This window comes from Cnephaeus nilssonii, assembly GCF_951640355.1.
Source record: "Cnephaeus nilssonii genome assembly, chromosome: 14".
Lineage (NCBI taxonomy): Eukaryota > Metazoa > Chordata > Mammalia > Chiroptera > Vespertilionidae > Cnephaeus > Cnephaeus nilssonii.
Window position 1 is genome coordinate 20,788,762 of NC_137085.1, and position 23,400 is coordinate 20,812,161.

Genomic DNA, 23,400 nt, shown 5'->3' on the forward strand with positions numbered 1-23,400 from the left:
TTAGTGTGCGTTTTTTTCTTTAGATCAAAAATACCGACAAAAAAAAAAAAAAAAAAAAGGGGGGGGGGGGGGGGGGGGAGAAAGCTGAGGATTAAAATTACTAAAATCAAGAATAAATGTGAAGCCGAAACCGGTTTGGCTCAGTGGATAGAGCGTCGGTCTGCGGACTGAAAGGTCCCGGGTTAGAATCCGGTCAAGGGCATGTACATTGGTTGCGGGCACATCCCCGGTAGGGGGTGTGCAGGAGGCAGCTGGTCGATGTTTCTCTCTCATCGATGTTTCTAGCTCTCTGTCCCTCTCCTTTCCTCTCTGTAAAAAATCAATAAAATATATTTTTAAAAAAAGAATAAATGTGAAAACATTTATATTTTTATAGAAATAAAAACTATTAAGGAAATATTATGAACAAATTAGATAAAAGATTAAATAGACAATTCCTAGAAAGACAACAAGAAAAAAACACACAACAACAACAAAAACACAACCACCAAAATTGGCTCAAGAAGAAACAGGAAATCTGAACAGACAAGCTGGGCCCAGATTACTTTACTAGTGAATTCTAGCAATCATTTAGAGAAAAATTAACATCAATTTTTCATAAAGTCTTCTAAAGAGATGATAAGGGAACATTTCCCAAACTCATTCTATAAGACCAGTATTATTACACTGATACCAAAACCAGACATACACACAAGAAAACTACAGACCTATATTTTGTATGTAGATCCAGAAATCCTCAACAAAGTACTAGCAGACCAAATCCAGCAACATAAAAAAGGATTGTACACCATAACTGAGTGGGATTTATCCCAGAAATACAAGGTTGCTCCAACATACAAAAATCAACCAACATAATAAAGTATATTAACAGGAAAAGGAACAAAATTACATGATGATCTTAATAAACACACAAAAAGCATTTGACAGAATCCAACACCATTTTGTGATAAAAATACACAACAAACTAGAAGTAGAAGGAAACTTCCTCAACCCAATAAAAGGAATTTAATAAAACCCATAGCTAACATCATACTTAATAATGAAAGACTGAAATATTTTCCTTGGAAGTTGCAGATTAAGACAAGCAATGTTGGCTCTCGTCACTTCTCTTCAACAATACTCAGGAGGCTCTAAATAGAGCAATTAGTCACACAAAACAAACAAATAAATAATGCATCCATATTAGAAAAGAAGTAAAACCATGTCTACTTGCAAATGGTATCTTTCACATAGAAAATCCTAAGGAACACACCCAAATGATCAGAATCAATACATGAGTTCAGGAAGGTTGGAAGATATAAAATCAAATAAATTGTATTTCTATATAACTAAAACTGAACAATTTAAAAATGAAATTAAGAAAATACTTTCGGGGGGCAATGGTAAGATATGTACACATATAATACCTTAATAAAAAAAAATTGAAAAAAAAGGAAGAAAATACTTTCACTTATAATAGCATCACAAACAATAAATATACTTAGGAATAAATTTAACACAAAAAGAACAAACTGAAGACTATAAAACATTTCTGAAAGATATTATAGAAAATCCTATATAATAAAGAGGCAATATGCAAATTGACCCTCATGCCCTCACAAGATGGCTATCTACGACCAGGCCAGCAGGGGAGTTAGTGAGGGACAACCAAACAACTGAACAAGCAGGCTGTGTGGGGCGACCAGGCTGGCAGGGGGGTTAGTGAGGGATGATCAAACAACTGAACAGTAGACTGCGTGGGACGACCAGGCTGGTAGGGGGAGCAGTTAGGGGTGATTAGGCTGGCGGGGTGGGGTGGGGGTGGGGGTGGGGGACAGTGAGGAGCAACTAGGCTGGTGGAGAGGGGGGGCAGTTAAGGCCGGCAGAGGGGGGCAGTTGGAGGCGACCAGGTTGGCGGGGGGGCGCGCAGTTGGGGGTGACCTGGCTGGCAGCCGGGGGAAGGGGGGCAGTTAGGGATGATCAGGAAGGCAGGCAGGTGAGCGATTAGGAGCCAGAGTTCCAGGACTGGCTGGGCTGAGGGGACCCCCTCCACCCTGTGCACCAATTTCATGCACAGGGCCTCTAGTCTAATAATAAATGGAAAGAAATCCCATGTTCATGGCTTGATAAGACTTAATACTACTAACATGGCAATACTCCTCAAACTGATCTACACAAAAACATAATATCTATCATAATCCCAGCAAGTTTTGGGGAGAGAGAAGGCACAGAAATGAACGTGGTCCTAAAATTGATATGGAAATCTTGAGGAAGAAGTACAAAATTGAAGCACTCACACTTCCTGATTTCAAAGCAACAGTAGTAGGTAATCAAGTCAGTGAGGCCCTGGCTGGTGCTGGTTGGAACATCGTCTGCACACCGAAGGGTCATGGGGTTTGATCCCCAGTAGCGTGCATAAGGCACACAACCATTCAATGTTTCCAGTAGCGTGCATAAGGCACACAACCGTTCAATGTTTCCTTCTCTAACAATCAGTAAAAACATATTCTCAGGTGAGTATTAAAAAAAGAGAAAGAGTGAGGTACTAACAGAGTAAACATATAGGTCAATGGAACAGAATTGAGAGCCCAGAAATAAACGCTCACATTTATTATCAATTGATTGTTAATAAGAATGCCAAGACAACTTAGTGAGGATAAAGTAGTATTTTTAATAAATGGTGCTGAGGCAACTGGATAGTCAGATGCAAAAAAATGTAGCTAACCACTATAAACAAAAATAACTCAAAATCGATCACAAATCTCAACATAAGTATAAACGCTTCAGAGGAAAGACAAAAGTAAATCTTTTAACCTTGTATTAGGCAATGTTCTTTTAGTATGAATTAAAAGCAAGCAACTAGAGAAAACTTCTCCAACACAGAAATCAAAAACTGATAACCCTAACCTAAAAAAAAAAAGAAAAAAAAAAGTTGCTATAGAACAATTGAGGAAAGTGTCATTTACTCAGAGGGAAAAATATCAGCCTAATATATAAAGTATCTTTTAAGAAATACCTAATTATAAACCTTAAACACTTGATTTGATATGTTTATATCATAAACAAGGACAAATTATTGTCCAGATGATTTTTTAAGTTAAAATGCACTATATTGAATTTTCATCTCGGAACACTTTGTGAAACAGGCAAGTATTATGATTCCTTATTTATAAATGTTAACAATGGGGCCAGAGAAAGAATGACTAGTCACAGTATCACAAAAACCAGGTTATTACAGTGCCATGACCTACACTGGTCACCCTGGTAAGATGAGAAGAGATTCAGGATAGCAGGGTCTGTTATTTACTGTATGTTATACACACTTTAGATTTTAGTGACAGTAGTGAAATTAAAAAATCTGAAATATAAATCTAAAAATGGATCTTAAATTGGGCACATTCCTAAAGATCATTTTCTGCCTGAATTTTAAAACATCAATGAAATTTTTAGTTTCTTAATATATTTACAACTATTTCATGTTAGAATGGTATTCACTGCTGGTCCCTGGGCTTCACAAAGAACAAGATGGGAGAGCAGGCCTGAGAAGTCTGTCTGTCCAGCAATCCCCAGGGGCAACAATGCTCTATTCCGCTCTAAAAGAACTCCACCTGTGATGGAAATAGATCAGTGCTATTCAATGCAGTGGCCACTAGCCCCTTGTGAACACTGAGCATCGGAAAGGTGACTGTTGTGTCTGACGAACTGAATTGTTAGTTTTACTTAAACTCACCCTTTCTATAGCTTCTTTTTCCTGAGGCGTTACTTGAATGTAGTTCATGTGACCACTTCCAGCTTCTGCAATTCCTCCACTGCCTCCTCCACCCCCTCCTCCTCCTTGACCACCAGCTTCTTGAACTGGTTCATTTAACATTTGAATAAAATGCTCCTGGTGTTGGCTAATTTGCTGTGATTTGAAGGACAGAAAAAAAAGTAATACATTGATATAAAGTATCTTCAGGAAAAAAGAATTCTAAATACAAATAAGAAAGAAGCTATAACTTTTGCAACTGTAATATTTTAGATTAATTCTAGATTATTAAGTTTTTATGGGGATATGATTCCTTGCACATTATTAAAGAAGCTCAGTTCTTTTGAGTGAGATAAACAATGAAGAATTAAGAGAATTCAAATTCTCTTTCATAAATGTACACTGTCAAAAAATAAAGCAATACTAAAAAACCACTTGATGACTGTAAGAGGAAAGAGAACTTACATATGTCTTCCACGCTAGCAGGCAGTACAATGATGTACCAAACTCAAATACTTTGTGACCTAAGCATTAATTAAGCCCGCAAGTATGTTTCCTAAGGGGCGAAGCTCTACTAATAAGCTTAGGGAAAAAGACAAGTTAAAAGTTTCTTTGCTGAAGAGTTTCTCAGATTCTTTAATAAGGTGATTCCCAAATTTATTATTTGAGCAACTAAAATTAATCCAACCTTCATCCCCAACTCTTTTTCTAGTACATCTATCTATGTAGCATATTCTACTGAAAGTAGCTTAGAATGGTTTAGAGTTGGTGGAGGGGAAAGGGGTGCTCATGGTCTTAAAATATGCTGTACTCTAAACCCACTTCTGAAATTAACTATGGTTAAATAGTCACCTGCAGTAATTGAGGATTTTCTCGACCTATCTGTTGTAGCAATGCTGGAAGCAGGGAAGGATTCTGTTGAATAATCTGTCTCATCTGTTGAAACTGAGGCTGATTCCGTAAAAATTCAAGGGGATGTCCTAAAATATACATAAAACATTGTTAAACAAAAGTACTAATTACATATACAAAGAATTGGTTCAATCATAATTTAGACAGACACTGAAAGTAACAAATAATACCGAGGTCTTGTGCTTTGCATGCTCTATCAAAAATAAAAAGCACTAAAAGTTGTTCTTGTTGCTTAAAAGTTATTAAGAAAAATATATAGCAGGACTAAGAAAAAAAACAAACAAAAACCCAAAAACAAACTGAGCTTGAATTCCTAGAAAATTTGTAACAGGGGTGGACAAAAGTAGGTTTACAATTGTTTGTATGAAGAAATACAAATTAATAATAATACAAGAATAAACTGGCCTAGATGGTTTGGCTCAGTGCATAGAGAATCAGTCTGAGGACTGAAGGATCCGGTCCAAGGTTCGATTCCGGTCAAGAACACATGCTCAGGTTGTGGGCTCGATCCCCAGTGGAGGGTATGCAGGAGGCAGCCGATCAATGATTCTCTCTCATCATTGATGTTTCTACCTCCCCCCCTTCCTTCCTCTCTGAAATCAATAAAAAAATTTTTAAAAAAAGAATAAACTGTATTTCATATACTCACACTGTAAACCTATTTTTGCCAGCCCCTGTATTTAATAATTAAAAGTTAGGAGTTTAGGTTTGCAGATCAGATGGAGTTTTATTAACACAAACTGAATTATGTTGGAAGATTATTTTATTGCCATCAAATTTTAAATATTTATAATCTATAAAAACTTGAGGCCGAAACCGGTTTGGCTCAGTGGATAGAGCGTCGGCCTTCGGACTCAAGGGTCCCAGGTTCAATTCCAGTCAAGGGCATGTACCTTGGTTGCGGGCACATCCCCAGTAGGGGGTGTGCAAGAGGCAGCTGATCGATGTTTCTCTCTCATCAATGTTTCTAACTCTTTATCCCTCTCCCTTCCTCTCTGTAAAAAATCAATAAAATATATTTAAAAAAAAACACAAAAAACTTGAGATAAGCCACAAGACAATCTAGTAATAATATTTAGAACTCCATGGTCCAAGATCCCTTTATAATAATATTAATAATGCCAAATAAGGTATAAGATCTAGAACTTGTGACTTTTGTGTGTGTGGGAGGGTGGTATTTGTCTGGTTATGTTATACAAAATAAAAAATTAGATACAAAAGAATTGTTTTGAGGTTATTAAGAATAATGAAAATATTAAGTGCTAGTGAATGGGACAGCATCCTCTTTCCATTCCCATGCTAATTCTCTAGAAATGACAAGTCTGTCCTGTCCTCTGGGAGACTGTATACAAGGTGCTTAGAAATTTTTATCAACCAGAATTGACTGCTGTAATTAGAGCTAGAATATGCATTAATGAATGGCCTCTTCAAAATTAACTGTTTGAATACTTTCTCAATATACAGAAGAAAGAATGAAGGAGAACACTAATTCCTGGGCCTACCAAAGGCTCCAGGCCTTGCTTTGTAGTCAAACTTTTGGCAATGGAAATGTGGGTATTGGCCAGTAGACACTTGAATTCAAGTTTGCTTTCACCTCTAGACACAAGATTTTAAACCTTTTGAGGTTTTAATTCCTTGGTTGTATAATAACCACTAAGATACTACTGGTTTTGGAATTATACATACTCAATGACATTTATAAGGAGAGAAAGAATACAAGGTGAGTAAACCATTCGAAGTGGCTTCAGAATGTAACAAGGAATGCAAACTGGGAAGTATCTCTTCCTTAGAGTAGTCTCTCTACCAAAACGACAGCAATGATGCGGAATACAAGCAAGAATATCTTAGGATTTATCTAAATGCTCTGGGAATAAACCTCACCTCAAAATACTTCAGATTAAATTACTTTACAGTACAAATTCAGGACCATTTCCTCCCCATCCAAAAGTTTCCACTTTACCTCCAGAACTTGTTGTTGTAGTTGTTGCTGTCGTAGTTGCTGCAGCTGCAGCCACTGAAGACTGAGGAGGTCCAGTAGTAGCTACTGGAGGGGGATCAACCACAGCCTGACTTTCTCTGTCTCCAGGAATTCCCTATAATACAATTTCCAAGCTTTAAAATATTCCATCATTTAAAATATTATACAGAGTAAAAGATTTACTAACATACTTAATATCCTTGTCTAATTTCCAAAAGCATCAAAGAGATGTATGCTTCAATTAAAAGTAAAGGCTCAAGCCCTAGCTAAGTAGCTCAGTTGGTTAGACTGCAGCGGTCTCCAACCCGCGATCCACTGGTGGTCCAAGAGGTCCAAAAGGTTGGTGACCGCTGGGTTAGAGCATCTGATATCCCAAGGTTGCAGGTTCAATCCCCAGTCAGGGCACATACAAGGAGCAATCAATGAATACATATATAAATGGAACGACAAATCAATGTCTCCCCCCCCCCCCCCGCCTCTAAAAAAATAAAAATAAAAATAAAAATAAAAATAATAAATAAATGGGGGGCAAAGGATCAAGACTTACCTGAAAACTACATATATTTAAATTAGGTTAGAAATGGCCTGAGTGTGGTGTAGAACAGCGGTCACCAACCTTTCGGACCTCACGGATCACCAGTTGGCGACCACTGGTGTAGAAGAACCCACATTTCTGTAACATAAGGCAGCGGTGGCACTGTCCAGCAGAACTTTCCATGATAATGGAAATATTTTCTATAGCTCTGCTGTCCAATAAAATACCCATTAGCCAGCCATATGTAGTTACTAAGAACTTGAAATGTAGTTAATGTTACTCCTCCACCCCACGGTGATTATCAATACAATATGATTCCTCAATTCCAAACTAATTAATAAAATGAACTGCCGGCATTTTAAAGACTCTCCTTATTAAAAGATTAAAAAATATGCTAAGAAAGGGTTTGGTGAATCTCACATGCAAATGAGTATGCAAATAACTGGTGCAGGCAGAGCATTTGTTGGCTCATGACTCTCCAGAAACTACTATCTGAACAGGAGTTTATAACAGAAGTACAAGCTGGAAACAAAGGAATGGGTTAAACTGTGGACTGTATTTCCCATATTTAGTTTAGGATCATGGATGCTATTTAGGGCAAATTAATACTTTGATGATACTTCAAAACACCAGACAATTCTAAAATAAAACGTTAAGACTAAAAAAAACCACAATAATAATAATAATCTAATGCTATTCCAAAATTCTATGCTGTTACTTTAGCCTATGCCACATCTATAAAAGTAACACATTCATTGTCATAAATATCAAGGGTTTCAGTCCATGCTCACAACAATCTATTTCTCAAAAACCTTTATGCTAGTAACAGACAATAACTTACTTGAAATTCCCTCAGCTGCTACCAACTATAAACAAGCTAACAATTCAAATGTCAATAGAACCAGGAAAGCAACATGATGTTAAATTAAATGCATAACACTATGTCTGGTAACAGTGAACGAAAGGGGAAGATAGTGAATTAAAGATCTATGATCTAAAACTTTTCCTAATCTCTTGCAAAAACCTGGGATCCAACTTGTTCTGGTAAATCAGATTATCTGAATATCTCAAGTAAAATCTCCTAATTTCTAAAATTTCTATATTTATTTTACATAGTAATCTACACTAATAAAAAAGAAATATGCAAATTAACCCAACAAAGATGGCGGGTTAATTTGCATACACAGGCGCGGAGCAGCTGGGGGTGGGGCGGCCGCTTGCGCATGCGCCGGCACCAGGTGGCCTGCATCCCGGGGACAGGCGTCCTTGGGAGCCAGGCCGCTCTGAGCCTGTAGGCCCTCAGCAGCTGGGGCAGGGCTGGAACGTCCCCCACAGCGAGCGAGCAGACAGCAGGGCCCTGCTTGCCCCTGGCCGTGGCAGCGAGGGGCAAGCAGTCCCCTGCAGGGCCCCCACAGAGAGTAGATACCAGCGCCCTGCTTGCCCCTGTCCCTGGTGGCTAAGGGCAAGCAGACTGCCACAGAGAGCCGAGAACCACAGGGAGCAGGCCTAAGCCATCAGTAGGACATCCCCTGAGGGCTCCCAGATTGGAGAGGGTGCAGGTAGGGTTGAGGAACCGCCCTTCCCCGTGCACGAATTTCATGCACCGGGCCCCTAGTTAATTATAAAGTTAGTGATTAATAAAATTTGGGTTGGGCTTCTAACAACTTGAAACTCCTGCTTTAAACAGTACATCTAGGTACTAAAATGTTAGATTACATAAAAAAGAAATCTTCCTCTATATCCCCAAATACAACTATCAGCCTTTGAGGATGACATAATTGGGGTAAAATGATCTACTCCAAATGGATAGCTAACTTTACAACTCAGCTATGTTGTTTAGTAACTAAAAATCCTTTCAAAATCTTTTAAAGAGGTCATTTTATCAACACAAAACATTAGCATACTAAGAAAAAACATGGTGTAAATTATCTAGCATATATTATTATTCTTCTGTGAATTTTTACTATTCCTTCAAATCTTTGTTTCTTTGAGATTTTGGTCTTAAACTAGAATGAAGAAGTAAAATGTTTCTCACCATTAAAAGATACTCCACCGCTCGGTCAGGATTGTTGAAACTGGCTCTCAGGGCTGCAATTACTTGTTCTCGTTCATAGCCCATTGACATGATCTCAGTTACCATATTTTCGTAAGACTGACCTGTCACTACAAAAAGTTGAGAGCAAGGTGGGAGGAGGGAAAAGAAAGAGAACATTTAATGCCAAACACTTTCCATACTTCTTGAATATATATACAATGTTTTAGGCACTAAAGTGCTGGGAATACAAAGATGAATAACAGTATGAACTACAACATGTATGTGCTAGGTGAATAATGCCTCTCCACCCATGCCAATGCCTGGAACCTATGAATATGTTAGATGACCTTGTAAATGGGAAGTAAGGTTGCTTATCAGCTATATAGGGAAATTATCCTGGATTATGTGAGTGGGCCCAATACAAGGGTCCTTAAAAATAGGAGGGAAGCAGATAAGAGGATCAGAGAAACAGATGTAAAGAAAAGGAGAGAAAGGCAGAGTAAGAAATGCTATGCTGCTTTGATGATGATGGGCAAAGGGGCTATGAGCCAAGGAATGTGGGCAGCCTCTAGAAGGTGAAAGGAAATAGAATAAATCCTCCCCTAGAGTCCCCAGAAAATAATGAATGCAGCCCTGATTTTAGCCCAGTAATTTGGTCCTTTGATTTTTAGTCCATGTCAGACTTCTAACTTATCCTACCTAATAAAATGATAATATGTAAATTACCATCACTCCGCTACGCCCACGATTGGGCCAGCAGGAGGCGCAGGGGGCGGGACTCGGGGTGGCCAGGGTAGCCGATTGGGCCGGCAGGACGCTGAGCTCGCGTTGCCAGTGGCGGCACGAGCTCAGCGTCTGCGCCGTGGCTGTGCTGCGGAACAGAAGGGGCCTCTGGGGCAGTGAGCTCACGTCCCGCCGCGGACCATCAAAAGCGGGGGAGCTGGGTGCCTGTCTGCTCCAGCACCAGGCCTTTCAGAAGCCTCCGCCAAGCCGGAGGCTTCTGAAAGGTCTGGTGCACCAGCGGACAGGCACCCAGCTCCCCTGCGATCGAAAGCAAAAGCGTGGGAGCTGGGTGCCTGTCCGCTCCAGCACCAGGCTCCACTGCGATCGAAAGCGAAAGTGTGTAGGGGACCCTACACGTGCATGATTCAATCATGCACTGGGCCTCTAGTAGTACTATAAAGTAATAATAAATCTGTGTTGTTTTATACCACTAAGTTTGTGGTAACTTATTACAAGTAGTAAGTAGCAATAGAAAACTAATATAGTATGTTTAATAAGTACAATACAAATATAGGGTATAAATGTAGCACAAATATAGGATAGAATTAGCAGATCGCCCAGGACAGCAACATGACTTTGAAAATAAGAGGAGCATTTCAAGCAATCAGCTCTGCCATAAAAGTTCAGTTTTCCTTTGACACCTTTTATTAACAAAGTAGAGGGGGGAAGGAGGTTAAAAGCTAGAAAGTTAGAATTTCAAGTACCACAGAAAGCTGGTACAATGAATCAAGCACTATCATTCAGTATGTCACTTTTACCTCACTTAAGCCACTTTTTCTTCCACTCATGTTCTGGGTACCATTATTCCCTTTCTTGTCTCCTCAAAGAACTGGGTCTTTTGGTTATTTTTCTTGTCCATCTTCCACCCTTCCCTTTCCACTTTAATATCCTGATCAGAAGTTAACTATGCCCTTGAATGTCATTCTAAAAACAAAAACATGCCTCTCTTCATCATATCCCAATTGCTCTTTCAAGATCTGGTCCATTTGTCTACTCTCTCCCATTGACAGCCATAGCTGTCTGCACATACTGTGTCCATTTCCTCACATTCCACTCACTCCTAAACCAATACCAATACATGACTTTGGATCTCTAAAGATTTCCCCCTCAGTATGTCCCATTATTATCTTCGATCTCCACTTCAATAAATAGCACCGCTATCCATCCAAATACTTGGATCAAAAACCTCAGTGGTTTCAATTCCCTTTCCCGATTTCACATCTAATCTATTAGCACATCTGGTAGGTCCTATTGTGGCAGGATAGTAAGAAGCTAGGAAAATCCCAGGGCAACTGCAATGGGGAAACTGAGATAATAAAATTAAACAAGGCCAAACAGTTTGGGCAGCTTGCAGCCACCTTGTGAATTGCAAGACCTTATCTTACCTAACCAAGGACACTTGAGAGCAAATGGTTTATATACTCCTCCCTAATCAGAAAATACATAGTTTAAATCATCCTGGCCTGGGAAAATAGAGAACAAAGACCCAATTAATGCCATTCGGGACAGCTGATAAGTCATGGTGCAGAGACACAAACACAGACTGTCAGACTCCAGAGCCCCTACACCTAATCATGCTGTGTCTCTTAAAATTATGCTTCCTAATTAATCAAGTTGCATTTTGATACTTTTTAGATATTAAAAGTACAAAGGCTGCCCTAGCTGGTTTGGCTCAGTGGATAGAGCATTGGCCTGTAGATTGAAGGGTCCTGGGTTCGATTCTGGTCAAGGGCACATGCCTGGGTTGCAGACCTGATCCCTGGTAGGGGCATGTAGGAGGCAGCTGATCAACGATTCTCTGTCATCATTGATGTTTCTATTTCTCTCCCTCTCCCTTCCTCTCTGAAATCAATAAAAGAAAAAAAGTACAAAGGCTAATGACTCAAAAAAATTAGGGACAATGGATAACACAAGACAAGAGCTAAAGTAGTAGTGATGGCCCAGTCAGGGTAGCTCAGTGGTTGGGCACATGCCCAGGGCCAGGTTGTGGGCTCGATTCCCGGTAGGGAATGTGCAGGAGGCAGCCAATCAACGATTCTCTCTCATCACTGATGTTTCTCTCTCTCTCTCTCTCTCAAATCAATAAAAATATATTTAATTAAAAATAAAAAGAAGTAATGATGAAGAACCTTTGGACTTATCTTCTAGGTCACTATGAGCTGTGAAATGAACTAACAATGACATTACTAGATTTACCTTTTAGAAAGTCCACTATGGCAGAGAATAGGCCAGTTACAAGCGGATAATTCAAGAATATCAGTGAGGAAAGGACATAAACTAAGGCAAATAAATGGCAGCAGAGACTTTGGGAAGAAGACTCCTGGTCTCATTAGGCCAAAAGGCAGAGGGCCAAGGATGATGCCAACGTTTTGGTAGAGGGTGTATGATAATACAAGCAAGGAAGGGAACAAAGAGGAATCAGATGGCAGAATAAAAGATGAATCAACTGGAAACTAAGGAGTCGGTGGAGATTACAGTTTTTCTAGTTGGCAGTTTAAAGAATGGAAAAATGAAGGGAAAAACAAAACTGATTTTGCTAGAATAGGTATGGAGACAAGATGGAAAGACATTATTCAGTAGGTAAAATTAGAAGATGGAATAAAAAGGTATTTCCACTGCAAGTACAATATAAGCAACAAGGTATAAATGGGAACCTACAAGGCTATAAGCTGAAATAAAGGCTAGAAGTGAATAAAGATGAAGTGTGAGGCAGATTTTAGTAACATTTTATACCCATTTCAAAAACATTTTATAATACACAGGTCAAGCTTTGTTAAAATAACATTTAAAGTTCATTTGGAAAATAAAAATTATGTGCTTTAAGGAAAAAAGTACACTTGACTCTAACAGTACAATTTAAAGGATTCAAAGTATACTTCTGACAATATGAATGGATCTAGAATGTATGGTGCTAAGTGAAATAGGTTGAACAGAAAAAGACAAATTCCATATGATTTCACTTAGATATGAAATCTGAAAAACAAAATAAAAGAACAAGCAAGACAGAAACAAGCTCCTAGATCCAGAGAATAAACAGATGGTTGCCAGATGGGATGGGGATTGAAGGGTTGGGTCAAAAGGTGAAGAGATTAAGAAGTACAATTTGCAGTTACAAAATAGTCATGGGGATGTGAGTACAGCTTAGGGACATCCTATATAATAAAAGTGTAATATACTAAGTGTCTGACCATTCCACCAGTCGCTATGATGTCCACTGACCACCAGGGAGCAGGGAGCAGGCTGAAACCAGCAGCCAGACATTCCCAGAGGGAGGTAGTAGTGTGTGAAGCGGGAGGTGGCCAGGGAGGAGCCTGAGTGGCTGCGCTGCTCCCACTCATCCGCCCCCCCCCCCCCCCACAGCCCCGCTGCGTCTGGACCCGTTGGTCAGCTGAGCAGCGCTCCTGCTGTGAGAGCGCAGACCACCAGGGGGCAGCTCCTGTATTGAGCATCTGCCCCCTGGTGGTCAGTCTGCGTCAATGCAAATGGTTAAAAGGTCGAGTGGTCAGTAGACTGGTCGCTTAGGTGGGTACAAGACTTATTGGGGGGGATCACTTTGTAAGTTATATAAATGTCTAATGACTATGCTGTATACCTGAAACTAACATAATATTGAATGTCAAATCTAACTGAAAAATTTAAAAACAAGCCATCTTGAAAAAAAGGGGAGTCAATGTATGAAACATTAATTTACAAAGCTATTATTAATTAAATTATTAATAATTTAATTGTTATTAATTAAATTATCTAAATCAACTTGATTATAAGCAACCATAACAAACACATTATCATGATTCAGAGAACTAAACTTAAACCACTTCCCTATCTCTTATAAGGTTACTTACAATGTAGATACTTACCAAGTGCACTTGTTGCATCTTCAAAAAGATTTGACCGAGAAGAATCTCCTGATGTACTGTAAAAGGTTTTAGAAAATTATATCAGAAAGTATGTAAAATTTATATTAAAGTTTAATAAATGTTTAATTTGTAGAGATTCTTTGATTTTTAATTAAACTTAAGTCTGGCTAAACCCCAAAACTTTATTTATCCATAACATGTATGGCTTGGCAGAACTTTCAATCTTAATACTCTGTTCTGCAAATCCATCATTTTAAATGTCCAATGATTTAAAATAACATCCTCACAGATAGCTTACTATTTAAGGAATACAATAAAGATAATGAACAACTATTCTCTGAAAGAATTTACATAAGAAGTTAAATAATCTGTAAGTCAAATCACAGCAAAAATACCAAAAGCAGTACATGATAACTAGCACATATAGAAACTACATTAAGCTAGAAAGACCTGGAAAGTCTTTACATAGTGGAATTTAGTTAGATCTTATAGGTAAGTTTTGAACACAAAAACTGGAAAAAGAAGGCATCTAAGTAAAGGAACACAGTATAACCAAAAAGTGCAGAAGAGAGTTAAATCCAAGTTGTAACTGAAAGTAAACCAATTTAAAGGGACTAAATTTCTGTTGGGCAATTGCTGATGAGTCTGAAAAACAAAGTAGACAAAAACAAGATTATAAGAGACCACGAAGAGTAGGCCGAAGAACAATAAACCTAAGTTTACAAAAGCAGTAAAGGTAGCAGTTAGCAGTTTAGATTAAAACATACACAATAAGACAACACACACTTATACCTCTGTCCCAATTTTAAAAACAAACACAATATACTTCAGCTCTGTATGTAGCATAGCAAAAGTAAGGGAACTACTTAAGTTTGAATTCAACTTTCTAAGCCTTGGTTTATCAATACAATGAGATCAACAATAGTATCTATATATCCAAAAATGTTGTGTGTAGGGCTATTGCTGGTAAAGTGCTTAGCAGAGTGTCTGGTATGGTAATACCCAATAAGATGATTATAATTCTTTGGTATAATTTCTAAAGTACCTTCATTAACTAGACAGGGAAACTAACGTGTAGAAGGCAAAACTTCCCAAAGAAATATGTACCCAGAAACTAATTCTTCTGCACAAGACCCCTGCCCAGAGACAACCACCACTACCAGTTTCTATATAACAATCACTTGTGTCCTCTTTTGTGTGTTTTCATTTAACTTAACAATTATTCCATGTCAGCACAACCATAACTAGGCAGGTTTTTCCAACAGATGCAGTATTCCATTTAATTGACCAAATCAAGCTTTTATTAAGGAATTTTTAGTTTGGTTGCCAACATTTAAATTCTTTCTGTAGTCAAATATATTAATTGCTCCCTCTTTAAGACTTTTTGGTTACAATTATTTTTGTTTTTTCCTGTTATCTTCTAGTTTATGGTTTCACTTTTATATTCAATCTTTACCCATCTAGAATTTATTTTTGTGAATGTAAGGTCTGTAATCCATCCTCCAGAAGACTAAGTATTCCAACAGCCTTTTTCCCACAGTTGTCTGAAATTACATCTTTATGGTATATTAAGCCCCTATGTATTTTAGTCTGTTTCTAGACTACTGTCTATTTCATGAACAATCTTTTTAATAAGAGCCATTCTAAATTGTAATCGTTACTGTGCATAATACATTTTACTATCTGGTAGGGTTAGCTTCGTTCATTATTGTTCTTTTACAGAATAACGTGTGCTGCCGTGGCTGGTTTGGCTCAGTGGCTAGAGTGTTGGCAGGCCAATGGGTCCCGGGTTCAATTCTGGTCAAGGGCACGTACCTAGGTTGCAGGCTCCTCCCTGGCCCGGGCCCTGGTCGGAGCTTGTGCAGGAGGCAACCAATTGATGTGTTTCTCTCTGTCTTTCCCTCTCTTTAAAACTCAATGGAAAATATCCTTGGGTGAAGATTTAAATAAACAATTAAAAAAAAAAAAGGAATAATGTGTGCTATTTTTTCGCACATTGTTCCATTTTTTTAAAAAATGTTTTTATTGATTTCAGAGAAGGGAGAGGGAGAGATACAAACATCCATTATGAGAATCACTGATTGGCTGCCTCCCGCAAGTCCACTCACCACTGGGGATCAAGCTGCTACCAGAGCATGAGCGCTGACCAGGAATCGAACTGTGACCTCCTGGTTCATAGGTCAACATCACTGAGAAACACCAGTCAGGCTGCACATTGTTTTAAAATTTATTTTCAAACATTACAGCTAAGATTGAGATATCATTTAACTACCATTCTTCATTCTTGATTTTGCCTCACCACTTCTTTCCTCCCTATCTGCAGAGGAAACCATTTATCAGTCAACATATTATCCCTTTGGTACTGTTTTTCTACACATTAATATGCATACCCATAGAAATACACAATGTCGTTTGTGGCTTATGTTTGGTTTATGGTTATTATCTGTATTATTTTGTAATCTGCTTTTTATATTTGAAACCATATTCATTTAATGCAAATATCCTACCTAATAATAAACAAATATGCAAATTGACCGTACCTTCGCTATGCCTGCGATTGGCCAGGAGGTGCGGGGGGGGGGGGGGGGGGGCGCGGGACTCGGGGTGGCCAGGGTGGCCGATTGGGCCGGCGGGACACTGAACTTGCGGCGCCAGCGGCGGCTCTAGCTCAGCATCTGCGCCATGGCTGTGCTGTGGCATAGAAGGGGCCTCTGGGGCAGCGAGCTCATGTCCCACCGCGGACCATCAAAAGCGGGGGAGCTGGGTGCCTGTCCACTCAGGCACCAGGCCTTTCAGAAGCCTCCCCCGCGCCGGAGGCTTCTGAAAGGCCTGGTGCACCAGCGGACAGGCACCCAGCTCCCCCGTGATCGAAAGCGAAAGCGTGTAGGTGACCCTACACGTGCATGATTCAATCATGCACTGGGCCTCTAGTATATTGCATATTTTCACTGACCTGTGGTACTGGATATCAGAACTTCCCAAACTTTAGGAAGCCTAAGAATTCACCAGGCTTGGAAAATACCAACTTCTGGGACCAACCCCCAGATAATTTTGATTTAGAGATCTGAGGTGAAGCTTAAGAATTAACTTAAACTCCCAGTGATGCTGATGCTGTCTACTAATCACTGCATTTTGAGTAGCGCTGTTCTTTAATATGAACAGGTCACAAATCAAGTCATCTCCTTACTAATGAACATTAAGTGTGGTCAAATTTGTCCTCAATTAAGAACAATACAGTTCTTGTGCACAAGTGCAGTTTCTCTAAGTCAACTATCAACAATTAAGAGTGGAATTTGCATTTTAATAGTTTTTGAAGAACAAAACTGACCTAAGAAACAAATCCCTATTAATAAAATTAGGCCAGTGGTGATGAAACAACTTTCTTATACCCTTCAAATTCATACCAGAATACCTCCTGAGAATCATCTAAGTTTTGTGCTTTACAGGCCCACTAAATGTTTAAGGCACAGATGAAGGGACTAAAGCACAGCTAAGTAGCTTGTTTTCTGAGCTCCTCTCACTCTTCCCCTTCTTGTATTATCCTGCTCTGAGGTGCGTAATTTGGGGAAATAAAGAGTAAACTGCTGCAGTTTTCCATTGTGACTGGTTCTGATTCCAAGGACTCTAGCTACTGCCATTGAGGTCCAGAGTTGCACTAAAGCCACAAAATAGAAACAGCTCCAAAGACCACACTGGACATAATACTCATGCAAATTATTTATAATATGTCAAGCTATAATATAGTATTATTTTATAGTTCTTCTTTTTGGTCATTTGTATTTCCAGACTTTTCTACACAAAATAAATGACTTTGATCCTCTTTCCTTTTCCCTCTGGAAAAATAAAGCAGAGCATACAAAAATCTGGATTATGGAAAGTTAAACAGACAGAATTGATACTGTTTTTTATCAGAGTTCAAAGTTAATTTGAACAGAATAATAATAAAAATAAACACATGCATGAAGACCGTGTTATGAACATATTTTAAGATACAACTTTCTAGCATCCAGTTCTTACCTGTCAGTTGATGTTGGGCTAGTAGCCACTGGTGTTTCTGCTGGCTGTTCTGCAGGGTTCTCCTGTTTTGTGGCACTAACAGGTGCAGGTTCAGAAGATGCTGTCGTTGATGCTGGAGTGATAGATGTAGGTGTGGGAGTAGGAGTGGGAGTAGAAGTAGGAGTAGGAGTAGGAGTAGGAGTGGGAGTGGGAGTGGGAGTGGGAGTAGGAGTGGGAGCCGGAGCCAAAGCAGGGGTGGGGGTTGGGACCTGAGCCACAGCTGGTGCTGTGGAAGAACTAACTGTGGTAGTGGTAGTAGGATTTGATTGCTGCGTCGTTGTTGGTGCTGGTGTTGTTACGGCTTTGGGCTAAACACATTAAAAAGCAAAACAATGAAAGATGATAAAATACAACATTATTACCTGATCTCTAATTAGACTTTATTGTTACAGGATGCTACAAACCCAATACTAATAACTTGTAACTTGAAAGTAACTTTGTAAAGTGACATAATAAAGAGTCAACATTAAGACTCCGAATCACTGTTACTCTTTCAAAGCTGATGGCAGCATATACATTATCTTAACTATCAATCTCAATTAGCTTTAGCCAACAATTTCAGCCTTCATATTAAGGTAATATGAAAAAAAAAGTCAGCATTAAAACAGATAGGTATAAGTACAAAGAAGTTAACATAACTTCTGAGATCTGTATGTAGTTAAACAGAAAAATTAAGGCCAGCCCAGCCAGCGAGGGTTCCATGGTTGAGTTTTGTTGATCTATGAACCAGGAGGTCATGGTTCAATTCCTGGTCAGGGCGCATGCCTGGTTTGTGGGCTTGATCCCTAGTGTGGGGCCGTGCAGAAGGCAGCCAATCAATGATTTTCTCTCATCATTGATGCTTCTATCTCTCTCTCTTCCTCTCTGAAACCAATAAAAATATATTAAAAAGAAAAAAAATAGAGAAAAATAAAGGCCAAATAAAGTTATAACCACATGTTCCAAACTTTCTGAACTAGAAAGAGCCATAATTATTCCCACAAAAACAAAAAGCAATTATATATGGGTAAAAATCATACTGTTACGAGTCTTTTTATTCTCTTAAGGCCTATCAACGTTCACTACCTATTTAGCTCATAACTTTCCTAATGACAAAAGGTAACTGTTTTGATGAAAAATGGTAAAATTCAACACAATTTGCTTCGTATAAAACAAGAAATTGTAAAAGCAATTAGCTGACTTCTGTCTTGTTCAATTTGAGCCAGTACAGAGTGCATTAGAAAAAAGGTGTCTAAGGGAATCTTGGAGGGAAGGAGAGGGAGGATGGTCATCAACCAAGGACCTTGTATGCATATATGCATGGCCCACAGACACAGATGAGGCCATGCATATATGGGGTGGTGAGGGCCTGGGGCAGGGGGTGGGCTGGAGGGGGTCAATGGGGGGAGAAGGGGAGAATATGTAATACTTTCAACAATAAAGAATTTTTTTTTTAAAGTGGCTAGTGCAAAATAGGGAACTTAAAAAAATAGTAATAGCATTCATCACCTCCTTTTCCTATTCTAAGACTTGTATTTAGCTCTGTAACTTTTTAAACTGCCGATTTAACATTACAGATCATTAATGTTCTAAAACTCCAATCTAGATTAAAATGTAATGTAAATAAATGCATTTTGGCCATTTAATACTTTCCTTAAGACCATTTGTTACCACTATAATATTTTTACATACCATGTCCTCAAGGTCACTGTTGCCACAAACAGCAATTTAAGCTTCCTTCTAAACAGTACCAAACCAACCTTCTTGAAGATTTTCTGCTTACTTTTTACCTTATTTGCTTTTTCCTGTCTCTTCTTGGTAATGAGATCATTTCTCATTGCTTCCATAATGCCTAATTATATCAGTCTTTGCCTTCTAATAGCTAGCGTCTACTACTAATTTGAAAATAAAGCAACCACAAATATCACTGGAATCCTATGTAAAACTAGAGGTCTGGTGCATGCAATTCATGCATGGGGGTGGGGGGAGGAGGTCCCATCAGCCTGACCTGCACCCTCTCGCAATCCAGGACCACTGGCTCCTAACTGCTAGCCTGCCTGCCTGATCGCTCCTAACCACTCTGCCTTCTTGTCTGATACCCCTAACTGCTCACCTGCTTGCCTGATCACCCCTAACCACTCTGCCTGCCTGCCTGATCGCCCCTAACCACTCTGCCTGCTAGCCTGATTGTCTCTAACCACTCGCTTGTCTGCCTGATCAACGCTAACCGCCACTGCCTTGGCCACCGCAGCTTCATCCGGAAGGTTGTTCGGTCTAATTAGCATATTATGCTTTTATTATTATAGATAAGTACAGGCTAGGCTCCAAGTAGCTATTATTCAAATGCACGCACGTATTCTGAACCTATCCTGATAATTCTTAATTATGTTCTAACTAGTGGTCCGGTGCACGAAATTTGTGCACTGTGTGTGTGTGTGTGTGTGTGTGTGTGTGTGTGTGTGTGTGTTCCTCAGCCTGGCCGGCCTGCACCCTTTCCAATCTGGGACCCCTCGAAGGATGTCCTACTGCCCGTTTACAGGAATTGGGCCTAAACCGCAGTCGGACATCCCTCTCACAATCTGGGACTGCTGGCTCCAGCCACTCACCTGCCTGATTGCCCCTAACCACTCTGCATGCCGGCCTGCTCGCCCCCAACTGTCCCCTGCCACCGGCCTGCTCGCCCCCAAATGCCCCCCCACCTGCCAGGTCACCCCCAACTGCCCCCCGCACCAGCCTGCTCACCCCCATCTACCCCTCTGCTGGCCTGCTCACTCCAAACTGCCCCACCCTGCTGTCCTAATCACCTCCAACTGACCCCCACTGAAGGCCTGCTCACCCCCAACTGGCCCCCCTGCTGGTCTGCTTACCCCCCGGCGACCCAAGGTCCCAACTCCTCCTTTTTTTCTTTTCCTTTTTTCCCCCAGCATTTCCTTGAGCGGAGGCCTGGGCCGGCTGGAAGCAAGTATCTAGGATTTATTTATCTTCTATAATTGAAACTTTGTAGCCTTGAGCAGAGGCCAGGGCGAGCGGGAAGCTTGGCTTCCTCCATTGCCGGGGGCAACCCAAGCCTCCTGGTCAGCTCCAGCTCCATGGCAGCCACCATTTTTGTTGGGATTTATTTATCTTCTATAATTGAAACTTTGTAGCCTTGAGAGCAGGCCAGAGCCTGCCAGGGTGGTCGGGAAGCTTGGCTGCCTCCATTGCCGGGGCAACCCAAGCCTCCTGCTTGCTCCAACTCCATGGCTGGCTGCCATCTTGGTTGGGTTAATTTGCATACTCACTCCTGATTGGCTGGTGGGCATGGCTTGTGGGTATAGCGGAGTGATGGTTAATTTGCATGTTTCTCTTTTATTAGTGTAGATCAGTGATGGCGAACCTATGACACGCGTGTCAGCACTGACACGGCTGCATGCTGAGAATGAAACATTTGCTGCTCCCGAGGATGAAACATTTGCGAAATAATGTTTTTTCCTCAAAGTGACACACTACCCGAGTTATGCTCAGTTTTTTGGCGAAATTTGACACACCAAGCTCAAAAGGTTGCCCATCACTGGTGTAGATAGTCAAGGTTACTATAATACTAATGGTAATAAGACCGATAACAAATACATATCCAAATGTGTTGCCACCACATTTTCCATATGGACTATGTATGATAAAACTAGGTGAGAAAATGAAATATTATTCAGCCCTAAAAAGGACGGTAAAGCTACAACAAGGACTGAAATAAGTCAGTCACAAAAGAACAAATACTGTATGATTCCACTTACATTAAGTATGTAGAGGTGGAGAGGAGGTGTGGACAGAAAGTTACTGTTTAATGGGTACAGTTTCAGCTTGGGAAGATGAAAAAAGTTCTGGAAACTGATGGTGGTGATGGTTGCACAACATGAAAGTACTTAATGATACTGGATTGTACACTTAAAAATGGTTAAATTGGTAAATTTTGGGCTATGTATATTTTATCATATTTTTTTAAAAACTAGATGAGACAAAGTTTCCTCATGTGATTTCTTTCTTTGTATTTAAAGTTTAACATTTAATGAATAAGTACTTGAACATTGAAAAATCAATATGGTTCTTAATGGATTAAAAAATTTTCAAGTCCAATACATATAAACTGTTACTTAGTACAAAAGTATTTAGTTGTCAAATTTTATTTGAACTCTATTTCCTACTATATATATCAATGATTTTGTGACTTTAAAACCCATATTTAGGCTTGGCTGGATGACTTAGTTGATTGGAACGTTATCTCATATACCAAAATGGTTGTGGGTTCAATTCTCAGCTGGGGCATGTCCAGGAGGCAACTGATCAATGTTCCTCTCTCATAATGATGTTTCTCCCCCCACCTCCCTTCCACTCTCTCTAAAAATTAATGGGAAAAAATATTCTTAGGTGAGAATTAAAAAATAATAATCCTATATAATTAAGAGGCAATGTGCAAATTAACCCTCACACCCTCGCACAATATGGCCGCCCACATGTGGTCAAAGATGGCCGGCAGGGGAGGGTAATTGGGGGGGACCAGGCCTGCAGGGGAGGGCAGTTCGAGATGACCAGGCCTGCAGGGGAGAGCAGTTGGGGGCAATCGGGCTGGCAGGGGAGCAGTTAGGCATCGATCAGGCTAGCAGGGGAGTGGTTAGGGGATGATCAGGCTGGCAGGCAGGCGAGTGGTTGGAAGCCAGCAGTCCCGGATTGTGAGAGGGATGTCTGAGGGGTCCCAGATTGGAGAGGGTGCAGGCTGGGCTGAGGGGACCCCCCCACCCCCGCTCCAGTGCACGAATTTCATGCACCGGGCCTCTAGTAAAGTTAAAAAAAACATACATGAAGATATAAAGAATAAGGCTTAAACTTACTTTTGTCACCATAACCACCACAAAGTTTTTCTCATCAATTTTATATTCTTTTAGAGCAGTATCATCATTGAGGATTTTACCTAGTAAAATGAAGAAAAAAAATGTTATTTAAGGCACAGTAACCTTTGTCATAGATATAACTGAAGTTAAAACAATCATCAACATCAATTCTATCAATTAAAATACTTCCCCAAAAGAAAAACATTAACCAATCAGTCAAGATGAGGATAAATATAAATGGAAACACAATTCAACACAGTTAAGGAGGCATAAGCATTTGACTAAGATCAAACACATATATAGTATATAGATATCCCAAGCAATTCTTAAAAATTACTTATAATAAAAATACTTGCTGGTTAAGGAAATATTAACAAGGCCCTAAGGAAAAAAATTATAAAGACAAGTAAAATTTAATATTGAGATTGCATAAGGATCCCTCCTGGGAAACAACTTATAATCCTTCTTCAAGGGAGAAGGAGAAAAGAACAAACTTCCTGCTCCCACAAATACCAGACACCTGGCAAGACAAAAATGTTCCAATGCTATAAAAGTGATACTCAATAAAAAGTACTTCTGCTCTAGCTGGTTTGGCTCAGTGGACAGAGCGTCGGCCTGCGGACTGAAGGGTCCCAGGTTTAATTCCAGTCAAGGGCACATGCCCGGGTTGCGGGCT

General features: G+C 39.9%; 1 protein-coding gene across 1 annotated transcript in view; it reads right to left on the reverse strand.

Annotated features, from left to right (window-relative positions):
- RAD23B (RAD23 homolog B, nucleotide excision repair protein) overlaps positions 1–23,400 on the reverse strand; it is a 41,812-nt gene that overhangs the window by 2,520 nt on the left and 15,892 nt on the right. Inside the window, exons 3-9 of the mRNA XM_079789818.1 lie at positions 22,725–22,804; positions 17,845–18,191; positions 13,828–13,883; positions 9,188–9,315; positions 6,600–6,732; positions 4,580–4,707; positions 3,710–3,883 (exon numbers count right to left, since the gene is read on the reverse strand). Of these exons, the coding sequence (XP_079645944.1) occupies positions 3,710–3,883; positions 4,580–4,707; positions 6,600–6,732; positions 9,188–9,315; positions 13,828–13,883; positions 17,845–18,191; positions 22,725–22,804 (1,046 nt within the window). The remainder of the gene's footprint in view (positions 1–3,709; positions 3,884–4,579; positions 4,708–6,599; positions 6,733–9,187; positions 9,316–13,827; positions 13,884–17,844; positions 18,192–22,724; positions 22,805–23,400) is intronic.